This window comes from Artemia franciscana, chromosome 16, assembly GCF_032884065.1.
Source record: "Artemia franciscana chromosome 16, ASM3288406v1, whole genome shotgun sequence".
Classification (NCBI taxonomy): Eukaryota; Metazoa; Arthropoda; class Branchiopoda; order Anostraca; family Artemiidae; genus Artemia; species Artemia franciscana.
The window spans coordinates 2,711,721-2,724,779 of NC_088878.1; the positions used below are offsets into that span (position 1 = coordinate 2,711,721).

At 34.2% G+C, this 13,059-nt stretch overlaps 1 protein-coding gene across 1 annotated transcript in view; it reads left to right on the plus strand.

The window, feature by feature from the left end:
* Positions 1 to 13,059, plus strand: part of LOC136036900 (propionyl-CoA carboxylase alpha chain, mitochondrial-like) — a 97,458-nt gene that overhangs the window by 72,311 nt on the left and 12,088 nt on the right. Inside the window, exons 7-9 of the mRNA XM_065719276.1 lie at positions 1,426 to 1,551; positions 5,183 to 5,389; positions 7,711 to 7,839. Coding sequence (XP_065575348.1) covers positions 1,426 to 1,551; positions 5,183 to 5,389; positions 7,711 to 7,839 — 462 coding nt within the window. The remainder of the gene's footprint in view (positions 1 to 1,425; positions 1,552 to 5,182; positions 5,390 to 7,710; positions 7,840 to 13,059) is intronic.

The window sequence follows — 13,059 nt, forward strand, 5'->3', positions numbered from 1 at the left end:
ACCACTGATCTAATAGTTTAATCTTTGTTTGCAGGAGAAACTTTGTTTGAGAAGTCGTTGGTTTATTACACCAACGTACCTGGTTCGCAGTCTCCCTCTAGGGCGTCGCCAGCCATTTTCCGAGGAGCTGAAACCCGTGATGATCCATGCAGGGGTACTTGGCTGGAGGCGGAGTAGGTGGGCGTACCATCTCAGGGAACGGGCTTCTGCTTGAGTAGAGAGATTTGTCAGCTTGAAGGTTGTCAGGATCTCAGTGTTGCGGACATTGTCACGCCATTTGAAGCCTTCTATTCGACGCAGTTGTCTACTTTGAATGGCATCGACTTATGGTTGCTGCGTCTAAATTATTGGCCGCGTCTCAGAAGAATATAGCACGATGCTTGAGACTCTGGCGTTGTAAATTCGAGCTTTATTTTGGCGACTAATTTGTGGTTTGAGAAAAATGAACCACATCGCATATAGAAATTAAAGATGGAAACCATACCATTACACTCATAAAAGTATGACTCATAAGCGCTCAAAACAGTAAAAAAGTACTATTAAATAAAAAATTAAGACTATGTTAACGTCATGATAATTTTACAGAGTAAATCTACTTCTCTACATCATGTCGATTGTAATATTCGTTGTCAAACGTTGATTACTTCTAATTTTCCAAAGAAGCAAAAACGCATCTCACCTGAAAACCATGGTTTTGCAAAAGTGCTGGAAATGGGAGCTTCGAAAAGGGTGGTATGGAAGAAGAATGTTCGGTTATGTGTTCTTAAAGCGCTCTGCAAAATGGGGGGCTGAGCTCTCCAAATGATGTTTAATATGTCAGCTTTACTTTCATTTTTGTTTGTTCCTCTTTGTAGCCATGGCCCTAGTGACTTTGAAGATATATCTATCTATGTATCTGTGGCAATAGAATTCCATCCTCTTGTGAATGAATGCTCTAGTGCTCAACGGTTTTATTCTTACAGAAATCTCGAAACAGTTCCCATTAAAGAAAACTCTTTACAGTGTATATTGTATTTCTGGCAATCCTCCTCATTAGGATTTAATTGAAAACTTTCTCAAGATCGATAAACCTAATATATTCTTGTGGAGTCCTTTCCAAATTATCGCGTCAAAATTCTTCGCTCCTTTAACCTGTGCTCTCTAAAAAGCGAGGTTCACTCTTTTCAAGGCCTATCCGGAGGGGGGGAGGCCGGTTAGGGGGTTGAACCTCCTTTAACTGTTTGTACGACTCGGTAAGAACGTAACAAAAATGAATATAAACAAATGTTTCATGCATTTTTTTAAGTTTTTTTATAACCTACCCCACGAAAAAAGTCTTTTGTAAACCCTCCTCACCGAAAAAAAATCTTGGAAACGGCCCTGACTCCATTATAAATTTTACAATAGCTACTATTTTATTTAACGGCAAACCCTTATAACTTTTAGGTGTCGATTTGGTTCATCAGATGATCCGTGTTGCCAAAGGTCATAAGCTAAAACTGAGACAAGAGGACATTCCAATTCGTGGATGGGCTATTGAGAGCAGAGTCTATGCTGAGGACCCCTTTAAAAGTAAGGTTTAACTTAATGCCGCAAGTAGTTACTTAGCTCAGAATCTTTATTCTGAGCTAAAGACCTCCTTTAAAGGTAAGTTTAGTTTAACTTAAGTTAACCCTTATTGTTAGTTACTCACTAACCTCACAGACCTTACTTTGAGTTACTCAAAAGTAAGGTTTATTCCTAGTATGTAAGTTTGGTTTCTCAATAAAAAATTAATTCAATTCCGAAGACCAAGCAGCCTTTCCGTGGTACACACAGGATTTGTAACAGGAGGGGGTCCATGAAAATAGGATTGCTGCCAATACCCCTTTAAAAGTGAGTTGCTCACCTTATTGACTTATTGGTATTGAAATCAATGTAAATCTTATGTCCAATCTTGTTTTTACAACTAAAAAGGGAAAGTAAAAGTGAAACAAAGTTAAAATGGAAAGACAAAAATGAATAAAATGTTGGAATTAAAAGAAAGTCAAATGTAAGAGAGAAATAACAAATGTAAAGTGAACTTGTATTATTTTTTTTTCGTATTAGTTTTCAAAATGCCGTCAAAGGACTTACGAAGTTGAAAAGTTGCTTGAGCACTAATATACTGCATTACACAAAGCCATACACAAAGATGTATTACACAAAAAATGCTCCATAAGTGTCTAGATACCAAACAAGTTATCCACCGAACAAGGATGCTTAGTAGAAAATAAAATATATTCAAAGACGTACTTCAAGAGCTATAGACGGATGAAGAATTTCGACTACCAATCTTAATGAATTAAGAACGCCCAACGCCCGTGTACAGGCGTAGAAGAGGCCTGTACGCCCGTGTACAGGTGTTATAATTGTTTGGTAGCTTTCAAATGTTGACTTCTCTTATCAAATCATCTTTTAATTTGATAAATGCTCCTGGACAAGGGGGTATAACAAGGGACAAAGGGCAGATGCAAGATTCGACAACCACTATTTTTCCATTGAATGATTACCCATTAGAGCAATCTTCTTGATATTGTTGTCATTCGTTCCCTATGTGTCCATAACCCAATGCTAGAATGCTCTCAAGGATCTTATTTATAAATTTACTTCTATCCTATTTTTAAAGAAGAATCTAAAATTTTTTTGGTGCAAATTTATCTTTAATCTAGTGTTATTAAATAAGATAACGTTATTTGTATGGTTCATTGCTTTGGTTGAAAATAGGCCTCTTGGTTATGCTCTAGTAATAATTTATATTTAATAATAATGAAATTTATTTATTTAGAAATTTGGGCTAGCTGCTGCTTTCACATTACAGTTGTTATTACATTTATTATTCTATATTTGTGTAGGCCTACTTTCTTGAGCTCGTTTCCCCACGGGCCTAGTCAATTATGTACATGTATATGTGAATAATATAATGTTAACCATGAACCACTCCCTCCGTTGATGCCTTTACGATCGCCGTTGAAAAGATTTGATCCATTAAACCATGAAAGACAGAATGGCATGTCATTGATTCAATGGCTCCCCATCATGACTGTCCGGCGACTCTGTAGGATTTTTCCTTATTTTACTGGACAATGAGATTTAAAGTTATTTCTTCTGTGCACTTCACTGTGCAGAGATAGAAAGCTCAAACTCGACATTCATTACTTTTTTTTTCTTTTTCTTTTTTTTATACTGTAAAGCAGAATGTTCCGACAGTACAAAAAAATGTAGGAGAGATGAATAAAAATACCCGAGATTTTAGACCCCCCCCCTTCCCAAAAAAACAAAGATGCATTTTTTTTCAGGTTCAAAACAGATTCAACATTCTATATTTTGGAAAATATAAGATTAACTACGTCACTCCTTGGTTGGTTGGATAAACTAAAACACAAATAGCGAAAACGTAAACATTGAATTAAGCAAAAAGAACAAAAAGAGGATGGATAAGCTGAAACACAAATAGAAAAAAAACATTGAATTAGGTAGAAAAAAAGTTTAATAGGAGCCCCAAAAACCATAGGTGTATTACTGACAGTACTTTTGGCAAGCTCCCTGCATTTTATTTTTTTAATGCCTCTAGCAGAGGTTTCTTATGGTATTTGAAGCAAGCGACACCGGCTATTTAGTCGGCTTCTCTGTGGTCATTCTAGTGAGGTACTTGTGGCCCTTAACTTGTTTGTGTGTTTCAGTCCTTCTTTTGAATATTATTTCTGAATTAGCGGTTTTGAGACTGAATTTTCTATAGTTATCTTATGTAAACCCAAAGAAATGAAGAATTTTGATGTCTCGCTTCAAAGCAATAATTCATTATATACGATTTTTCTCATTAAATGACCCCTTAAGCTAAGCAATACTTCTTGAGTTCTTTTTATGCTATTTTTTTAACTATTATTTTTATATATCTTTTATAAACCATTTTTTTTTTTACTTCTTTTATACTATTTAATATATAAGACAACAAAGGTTTTGGAAAAATTACTGGTAATTCTCTAAACTTTGAGTAACTTCCTCGTTTCACGTTTCAAGTCATCTAGATTTTCTGGTCTGCTAATCGCTGGTCACTATTTTTTTTTTCGTAATATATCAGTGACCTTATCAAACTAAATGTATCTCATACCGCTTCTGGACCACTAATCGCTGATGAAAAAGTTTTTCCTTTTTTTGAGAAAATACTTGCATTTTTAGGAAATTTTTTTAAGGAAACTGTTCTTCTGCTTTTCACGGTGCCTATATCGGAATAAATTCGTCTCTTATAATTTCAGTGATGTGATCGGTGATAAGAAGAAAGAAAAACTCTACATAGAGCCTTTGCATGTTTACTCCGGAGCAGCAGGGCTGCTCTGTAGCACAAAACATCTTAGCTAAAACTTATATATATATAAAAAATAAGCAAATTAAGACAAAGAAAGTATAACAAAAAAGATGTAAATAAAAAAAGAAAGAGAAAGGGAAGAGGACAAAAAATCGAAATATAAAAAAGGATCAGAAGTGCTGTCCCGGAGCAAAGTTGTCTTGGCTAAATTTCCATATTTTAAGACAAATGACATATCTTTTTCTCCTCTATTTTCGTTTTTTAGTTCTAGCTCTATGATGTTTATATAATTCTTTGAAGTACGGTTACTGTATGTCTCTAAGAACAAGGATATTTGGATGCTCTTGTTAATTTTTACTAATTTATAAAAAAAAATTCTTCATTACTCTGAAATTTGATTTTGTTCATGACAAAAGACGATAAAACTAAGTGGAATCCTACCAAGTAAAATTATGTGGAAAAGGGACATATGAAATTATCTTACATGTCGGATAAATACTTTTGTAAAAGATTTTTAGTCCATAGACTTATGAACGGCCCTGTTGCTGTTAAATTAATATCAAGTTTGAGGACATAAAAAATTGAAAAAAGGAAATGTAAAAAAGTGTCCAGCAAACAAAAAAGTATTCACACTTTTGAATAAATATATGTAATTACCCAAATACTTCATGTGCTTTAGAATTAAAATAGATAACGGGTCTTTCATTTGATATAGCTAAATAGGGTACCAATAGTTTAAAATTAATAAACAAATTAATTTAACAAGGTTAAATTAATTTGAAATAATATAACCTAATTTTTATTCAATAAAAATTAATATTAATTTAATAAAAGTTGAATTACTTTAAAAAAATAATTTAACCCTAAATCTAATTTCAGATTTTGGACTACCATCAATTGGTCGTCTCCATCGCTACATTGAGCCTATTCACCTGCCTGGTGTTAGATGTGACAGCGGCATTGAAGAAGGATCAGAAATCAGTATTTATTACGATCCCATGATTTGCAAACTAGTCACCTACGCTGATACAAGGGAAGAGGCCATCAAGCGCAGTCTAAATGCTTTGGATCATTATGTCATTAGAGGTATGAATTGGGTCCAGCATATTTGCGAAAATCTTTTCCCGGGATTTTTTGGAATTTTTTGGCGGTAGGACATACTGTAACCTATAGACAAACTACAAAATAAGTAATTTTTCTATGCAAGAAACTAAAACAAAGCACGTAATATTTTCGTATTTCAGGGAGAGGGGGCTAAAGCTCCCCTTACATGCGTACATGCTCCTAAAATGTAATATGCGTGTTTTAGGTCACTCTTTTTCAAGAAGAGGTTTCTTCTAACCTATATCATGGCAGGGGTCCCCCTGCTGTATGTAGTCGTGGAAGGATGAACGGATTTTATGTAGGAAGGTGGGGCGAGGGATATGCCCTTGGGTGGCTTATAGAACGACTTATTATTATCTTTACATTGACTGATGAACAGTGAAGATGCTAAAAGTAGAATAGCCAAGGCTCAGGGTGCTTTTTCACAGTTGGAAAAAGTTTGGAAGAATTGAAAGATAGGTCATAAAGAAAGATTTAAGGAAAATGGAAACTTAAAAAAATGTTGATATTCGATCACATCACTTTTTTTTATTGTATTCAAACGTAATCAGATTTTTGTGTGTTCAGAATATCACTTGAGTTTTGATTACTAACAAACTATGGAAGGTTTTTTTTTTCTAGCTATGCTGTGTAAAATCCAATTTGGCATAGTTCGTCGCTCAAATTAAGAATAATATGAGAAATTATGCAAAGAAAGAAAAAAAGATAACAGACAACAAATATGCAAAAAAACACCTGGGAGTAAAAGAAAAATACAGAGGTTAAAAAGCTGCTTTCTTTATCAATCCCAATTGAAACGTGCACTTGAATTTCTATATTTTAAATCGTTGTGTATTACCAAGGAAAAACAGCCGAAAACAAGCCAAGGACTGGCAAGGGCATGATTAACAAGTACAATTTCGAATAAAAGGGATATAGCCCCCATGCGAAAGAATGTTTCATTTGAATAAAGATAACATTTTATGAATCAAGGCTCATCAGAAGAATGTCACCAGACTTTATGGGTTTTTTAGGGCTATAATGGACAAACGTTTAGTAGGTGATTTTTTTTTGTTATGTCTCTTTTTTTTACTTTTACACTTTAAAGTAGTTTAAGATGGTCCAAAATTCGAAGCCTGTGAAGTATTGAACCTAGCCCTCGTAGCCCTCATAGCCCTCAAATTTGCAGACGTTCTCAGACGATCAACGAAGATGGAGTGAAGATCTTTCTTTCAGAAGTTAAGCCTATTATATTAACATCCTTAAACAGGTTAAAGATGCCTAAAATCTAAAAAAAAATGGCCACCTAAAAAAGAAGAAGAATGCAATTAAAATATGTAAAAAAAAGAAGAAAGCAATTGGGCGATCTGGGCCAAAGTACGTAAAACAGAGATGTGAAAGGTCGAAAAAACTTAAGAAGGTGTGGCATACCTTTCAAAGTGCTGGGGAATCAAAATTATGTTAATTACTTTTACCGAAAAAAAAGTGTCTGTCGAATTTAGCTAATCAATTTTGCTTACTTGTCTTGACCGTTCAACTGGCAATACTGACGAAAATGTGATACCTCTCAAAAAATTTCAGAATTTTGAAAAAAAAAATCGCGGTTTTTAGGCGTGAATCTAAGATGAATTTAGAGAGAAAGCACTGCTTTTATTTTGATGATTTTTGCACTCTAAGGTAGTTTAAGGTAAAAAAAACACATGAAAACCCAATTGTTTGGGGGTCAAGTTACGTTTCACAAATGAACGACAATAGTATTTCCTGATTTTTTTGTTCGCTTATTTTATATTTGTTTGTGTTTATTCTCCTTTTTCTGTAAATTTTTTTAAGTTTATCAGGTAATTCCTGCTTTTTTTCGTCTTCTCTTTTTTTGTTCACATCGTATATTCTTAGTTTATATTATCATTAAATTATTGAATTACTAAATTGAAATTACTTGAAACTGAATTTGAAATTTAGCAGGAATGAAATTTTGATTTAGCAGATTCATGGTGGTTAGAATTGCGGCCACAGTCAGGACTCTTTTGTCTTAAGAGTGGCCGTTAATGGTAAATTCTTTGTTTAATTTATATGTTTTGGATGAAAATAAAAAAAAAATGTCTAAAAAATGTCTAAATTACTAAATTTAAATTGATTGCAGTTAATAAATTGAAAATGTTGAAAAATAAAATTTCCTCCACAGAAGTAGTAGAAGAAGTAGAGAAGTAGAAGAAGCAGTGGTCTCTTGTTTGTTTGTTTATTTGGATGTATTTTTTTTTCTTTTTTCTTTATAGCTTTGATTTTGTCTTAGCTATTGAAAGAGTCAATGTATATTTTATTTTAAGGAGTTACTCACAATATACCATTACTGAGGTCGATTTTAACTCAACCCAGATTTATCAGTGGAGATATTAACACGAAATTTTTACCAACTGTCTATCCAGATGGGTTTCATGGCGTTGATTTGAGTGCAGGTAAATTGGAATTTTTTCTTTCACTAAGTATTTGCCAAAATTAATTGCTATCACCAAAAATATAACACCTGAAAAAAAATATAGTAGTTCTACTCCTATTCTTTATAGTTTAGCTATAATAAAGAGTGTATGTTACCAGTAATTGCTTTTTTAGTTTTAATTGGTCTTGCTGTCCTTCTATAAATATCGACTTTTTGACATCTTCCTTTGATCCGTAAGATCAATTTTTTCAATCTGCCAAAACAACCCCAAGTTCTGTACTGACTTTTATGTGCCAAAAGCTTCCAAACTTCAAATTTTGACTTTAAAATTTATTTCAAATTTAATATCGTATAATTTATATTAGAATTTAATCAAAATGTCTAGGCTTCATCGAAATTTATAACCAGAATAATTAGGAAATACGCGATTCTGTTGTGATGGTTAAAATTATTTTTTTCGGGGTTCAGTCTCTTCCCAAAAATACTCTCCATCTCTCATTAGAATTTTGGGTGCAAATCTTTGCTTATTAAATAAACGAATTTTTTTACTAGGGAAAGAACCTCTTTGCTTATTAAATAAACAAATTTTTAACTAGGGAAAAAACCTGTTTGCTTATTTAAATAAAGAAATTTTTAACTACAGAGAGAAGCTCTTTGCTATTTAAATAAACAAATTTCTAACTAGGGAAAGATTGCCCTTTTAAATTTGGAAAGTAAGAGGCATCTATTTCCTTAAGTTAAAGTTCCTCCTGTTCAAAATTTTGACTAATATTTTTCAATGTTAAGATTAAGACATTCCTCAGTATTAATTTCTAGTATCCAAATCAAGATGTGACATCAACAACCTTTGGTGGTCAATTAGAATATTTATATAACCAATATAGTCAATTAGAATTACTGGTACAAATTAGAACCAATTTTTTATTCAGTCAATATTGCCAATTGCAATTATTATAGCCAATTAGAACCTATTTTCCCTTAAAAAAAAATGTAGGTTTATATTTAGAAAATAGGTGGATTGACTGTGAACATTTTTTCAGATTCTATTGAACAAGAGAAAAAAACTTCTATCTATGTTGATAAAAAGTTTCAGGTAGACGTTGTGCACGTTGTGCACTGTTGTGCATGGCCTCTTTGTCCTAAGTCTGTTGTGCTATAGTTCCATATAATGTTCCAGCAATCTATTATTGCGACATTTTAAGAAGAAGAAGAAGAAGTTTATTATTACTATTCAATACAATACAAATACAATTCAAAATGGAATTACAATACACTTATTCTCCCTCGAAAGGCTCCATGGCCAGGGATACAAGGGGGGTAAGGAATTATGTTTCTAAGTTGTAACAATTGTTTCTTCCAAATCCACGTGTGTGCATACTTAAGCATAAAAACAGAATTATAAAAACGGAATAGACCAACAACTGGTAATATGTTTGCTTCGTCAGATCTATGGTGTGGTGGGTGGACGAAAATGGGCTAAAACCATTTTTGACCATGCAATACAACCTATAGACGATATAGGTGAATGAAAGAAAAATAAACCGACCCATAATTTCTTTTGGGAAAAAGGGCTTCAGCTTCCTCATCATACCGGAACAACCAGCAAAATTTATAGTGTCGTGAAGAAAAATCAAATAACAGTAAATATTAAATAATATTAAAAATAAAATAAATAGAACCGATACTTGTCAAGGTACGGGCAATTAAAGTGGAAAGATCGATTTGAAAAAGGGTCAGGTATCATGATGGAAGGAATGGTCAAATAAACTTCGGAGGGGGCTCAGTCAATGGTAAGTGTGAAAGTTCTAGTCCCTTTCTTATGAGTCAAAGGGGATAGGAGGGTAACCAGCCTTCCTCCCACGTCCTTGTTTTCCGAAATATATCCAATCAAATTTTTGAAGTTATTTTGTTCAAAATAGTCCATAACTATGCCTCCGGTGTTGATATAACTCCCACATTGATATAACACCCACAGTCCCAGGGCAAGGACTGCAAGTTATACAAGTTGTCTATTATTAACATACACTGTTTATTTTATTATGAACAAGGGTATGTTTGATCATACATCTCCAAAAAGACTAAGGGTATTAAGGTGAAACTTATAGAAAATATTTAGGGAGATTGCAAACAAAATTAAAATACTCTATGTACAGAATGATCGCCAAAGCACACAACACAAATATCTAAGGAATGGCTAGCGGTGTTAAGTTAAAATTTTGGGTCATGTTGAAGAAGGATTGGAGGGTAACCATTCCCCTCCTGCCGCTTTTGATACCCCCCCCCCCTTAACACTGATATTAATTATGAAAGGCCCTTTTATTCAAAATGCTCAAAATATTTAACGAACATACCTCAAATGATGCCATGCCAGCTACTGTGACTGGAGCTGCGACAGCGAGTGCTCGTGAATGTGACTGCAACTGCTTGTGAATGTGAATACTTCGACTTGCAACTACTTTCAGGCCTTTCTAAGGAGGATTCTGGGCGAAATTAAAACACAATATTTCATACTGGTTTTCAAAAGGACGTGTCAACAGCATTTGCCTTGTATTTTATTATGACAAGAACTGCCGCTAATCGGCAAGACCGTGTAAGGCGTTTGATAATAAAATGATTTACCGTTATCGCTATCTCTAGGACGGTATAGAGTATTCAACTGAAGCTTTCAGGGAATGTTTAGGGGGATGCTCGAAAGGGATTGGAGGGCATCTATCCCATTCCCCACTTATCTGATTTAGACGCCACCTCCCCAACACTGATCAAAATTATGAAAAAAATTATAACTTCTTATAACCATGCATCTGGGGACATCAAATCCCCCATAGCCTCTAGGTTAAGGGTTGTAAATTATTGAATTTGCCAGTTGCTTACGTGCAGGGTTTATTATTGTGAAAAAGGGGAATGTTTTATCGTGGCTGTGTCTGAAAAAAATCTTAGATGTTAAAGTAAAGCTTCAGAAATTTTAGGGGGGATGCTGAACTAAATTGAAAGACATTGTTTGTACCTAGGCTACCAATAGGGGGAATCTGCAACATATTAGGAACGGCTAAGGATATTAACTTGAAGCTTCAGGGCCATTACTACTGCTGCAAATGTGACTTGTTGTGGTTGTGACTGTGACTACTTCCAACTGCGGCAAATTGTGATTGTGATTGCCACTATCTGCAGTTGTGACTATATCTACTCTCGACCACTTTCAGGTACTCTTGACTACTTTCAGGGGATTTTGAGAGGCTTGTTAAACAAAATCAAAACACAATATTTACGTGCTGATTGTCAAAAAGGCACATCAGCAGTATCTCAGGAAGGCTAAGGGAATTAAGTTGAAACTCTTCGGGCATGTTGAACAGTACTTAGGGGGGGATAAGGCCCCTGTCTTTTTTAGACCCCTCTGAAAATGTCATCCCTCCCACAGTTTCTGGAGAAAGGGTCGTAAACTATGCAATGTTCCAATTGTTTACATACAGGATTGATCATTGGGAAACAGGAGGAATGTTTGATCCTGAATGTTTCAGAATAGGCCAAGGGTATCAAGTTCAAACTCAGGGAATACTGAGGGGGGATGATAAACTAAATCAAAAGACACCATGTTCATCTAGGTTATCATAAGAGTATTTTAAAAGTCTACATTAGCCAAGAATAGCCGAGATTATACGAAATTACAGGAAGTGTCGATCTATAGAGATTATATCCATTCTAGTAACTAAATCAGAAGACACCGTATACATTTTGGTTGTCAAAATGGCAGGTATGCAGCATCTTGGGAATAAGTATTGGTATTAAGTTGAAACTTTCAGAGTTGAGGGAGATGTCGGAATAATCAAAATACAATTGTGTCCCTACAGGTTATCAAAACTGCATATGTGCTATATCTGATGACCGATTGGCTATTGGTATTTAGTTTAAACTTTCAGGGGATGTGTAACTAAATTAGAAGATACCATGTAGTCATTTTGTTGAAATGATGTATGTAACATATCAGGAACTGTTAAGGATATTAAGCTGAAACTTTCAGACAATGTTGAGGGGAATGTTGAACTCAACTAAAGGATATTATGTGCATTTCTTTTGTTTTTAGGGCCCCTCAGAAGGGTCCCAGAAACAGTTAATAACATTTAGTTCAAACTTTCAGAAAATATTGAGGTGATGTTGAAATAAATCAAAAACAAACTAATTCGAACTAATAAATCAGAATTGAACATTTAAATTTTTATGCCAGAGACGTGAAAAACTAGAAAAATATTCTTTATATTAAAATAAAACAACTTAAGACCAGCATAGACAAATTCCAATAATAGTTCAAACTCAAAACGACCAGAAATTATTTTTAAAAATTAAATGAAACTCAAAACAAACAGAGTTTAAAATAAAAGGTCATAGCAAACATAGAGATAACAGGCTCTAACATAGCCTTATGGGGGAGATTGTCTTGAAGTAATTTTTTCTTATGAAATTTATTGTTAAATAAAGAACTCAGAACTCAAAAAATATTAAAGCGAGTAAAAATTAAATTTACTATTCTAGTCAAACTTAAAACGGCCAATATTACTACCAATAGAAGTTTGGCTGCAGCCCCCTCCCCCTCTCCTAACCGTAAAAGTCCAAAGCTAATTTTGTCATTATCACTCTGGATTTCGTTTAAAATTCATCAGAAGTCCATCTAAAGAAACAGCCCTTTAATAAAAAAAATTGCAAAAAAACCTCGCAAACCAAGATTTTGCCAAGTGTGGTTACTATTTGACAAAAAATTTCATGAACCTTCCCCCTCCTCTTTGAAATTAGATCATGTATGGCCCACAAAAACTATAATATAGACACTTGCTCTTATTATCTGTGACTCAAACAACCATGTTTGAGTCCCATCAAAAACAGTCATGGATGGAGAGTATGATGTCTCTAATTTTAATAGATTGGTATATAGTAGGAGCGTGCATAGCTGCGTCAGCCTTAGTGCTACAGTGAGTTGTTAGTAGTTGCAGTGGTAGTCTTCCACCACAGTATTTTTTTAGTCGTTTTACCCCGAGGAAAAAGCTGTGACTCATCGACCATGTTTGAGTCCCATCAAACATAGTCATGGATGGAGAATATGATGTCTCTAATTTTAATAGATTGGGATATAGTAGGAGCGTGCATAGCTGCGTCGGCCTTAGTGCTATTTTGAGTTGTTAGTAGTTGCAGTGGTAGCCTTCCACCGCAGTTTTTTTTAGTCGTTTTACCCCGAGCAAAAAAGCTAGCACAT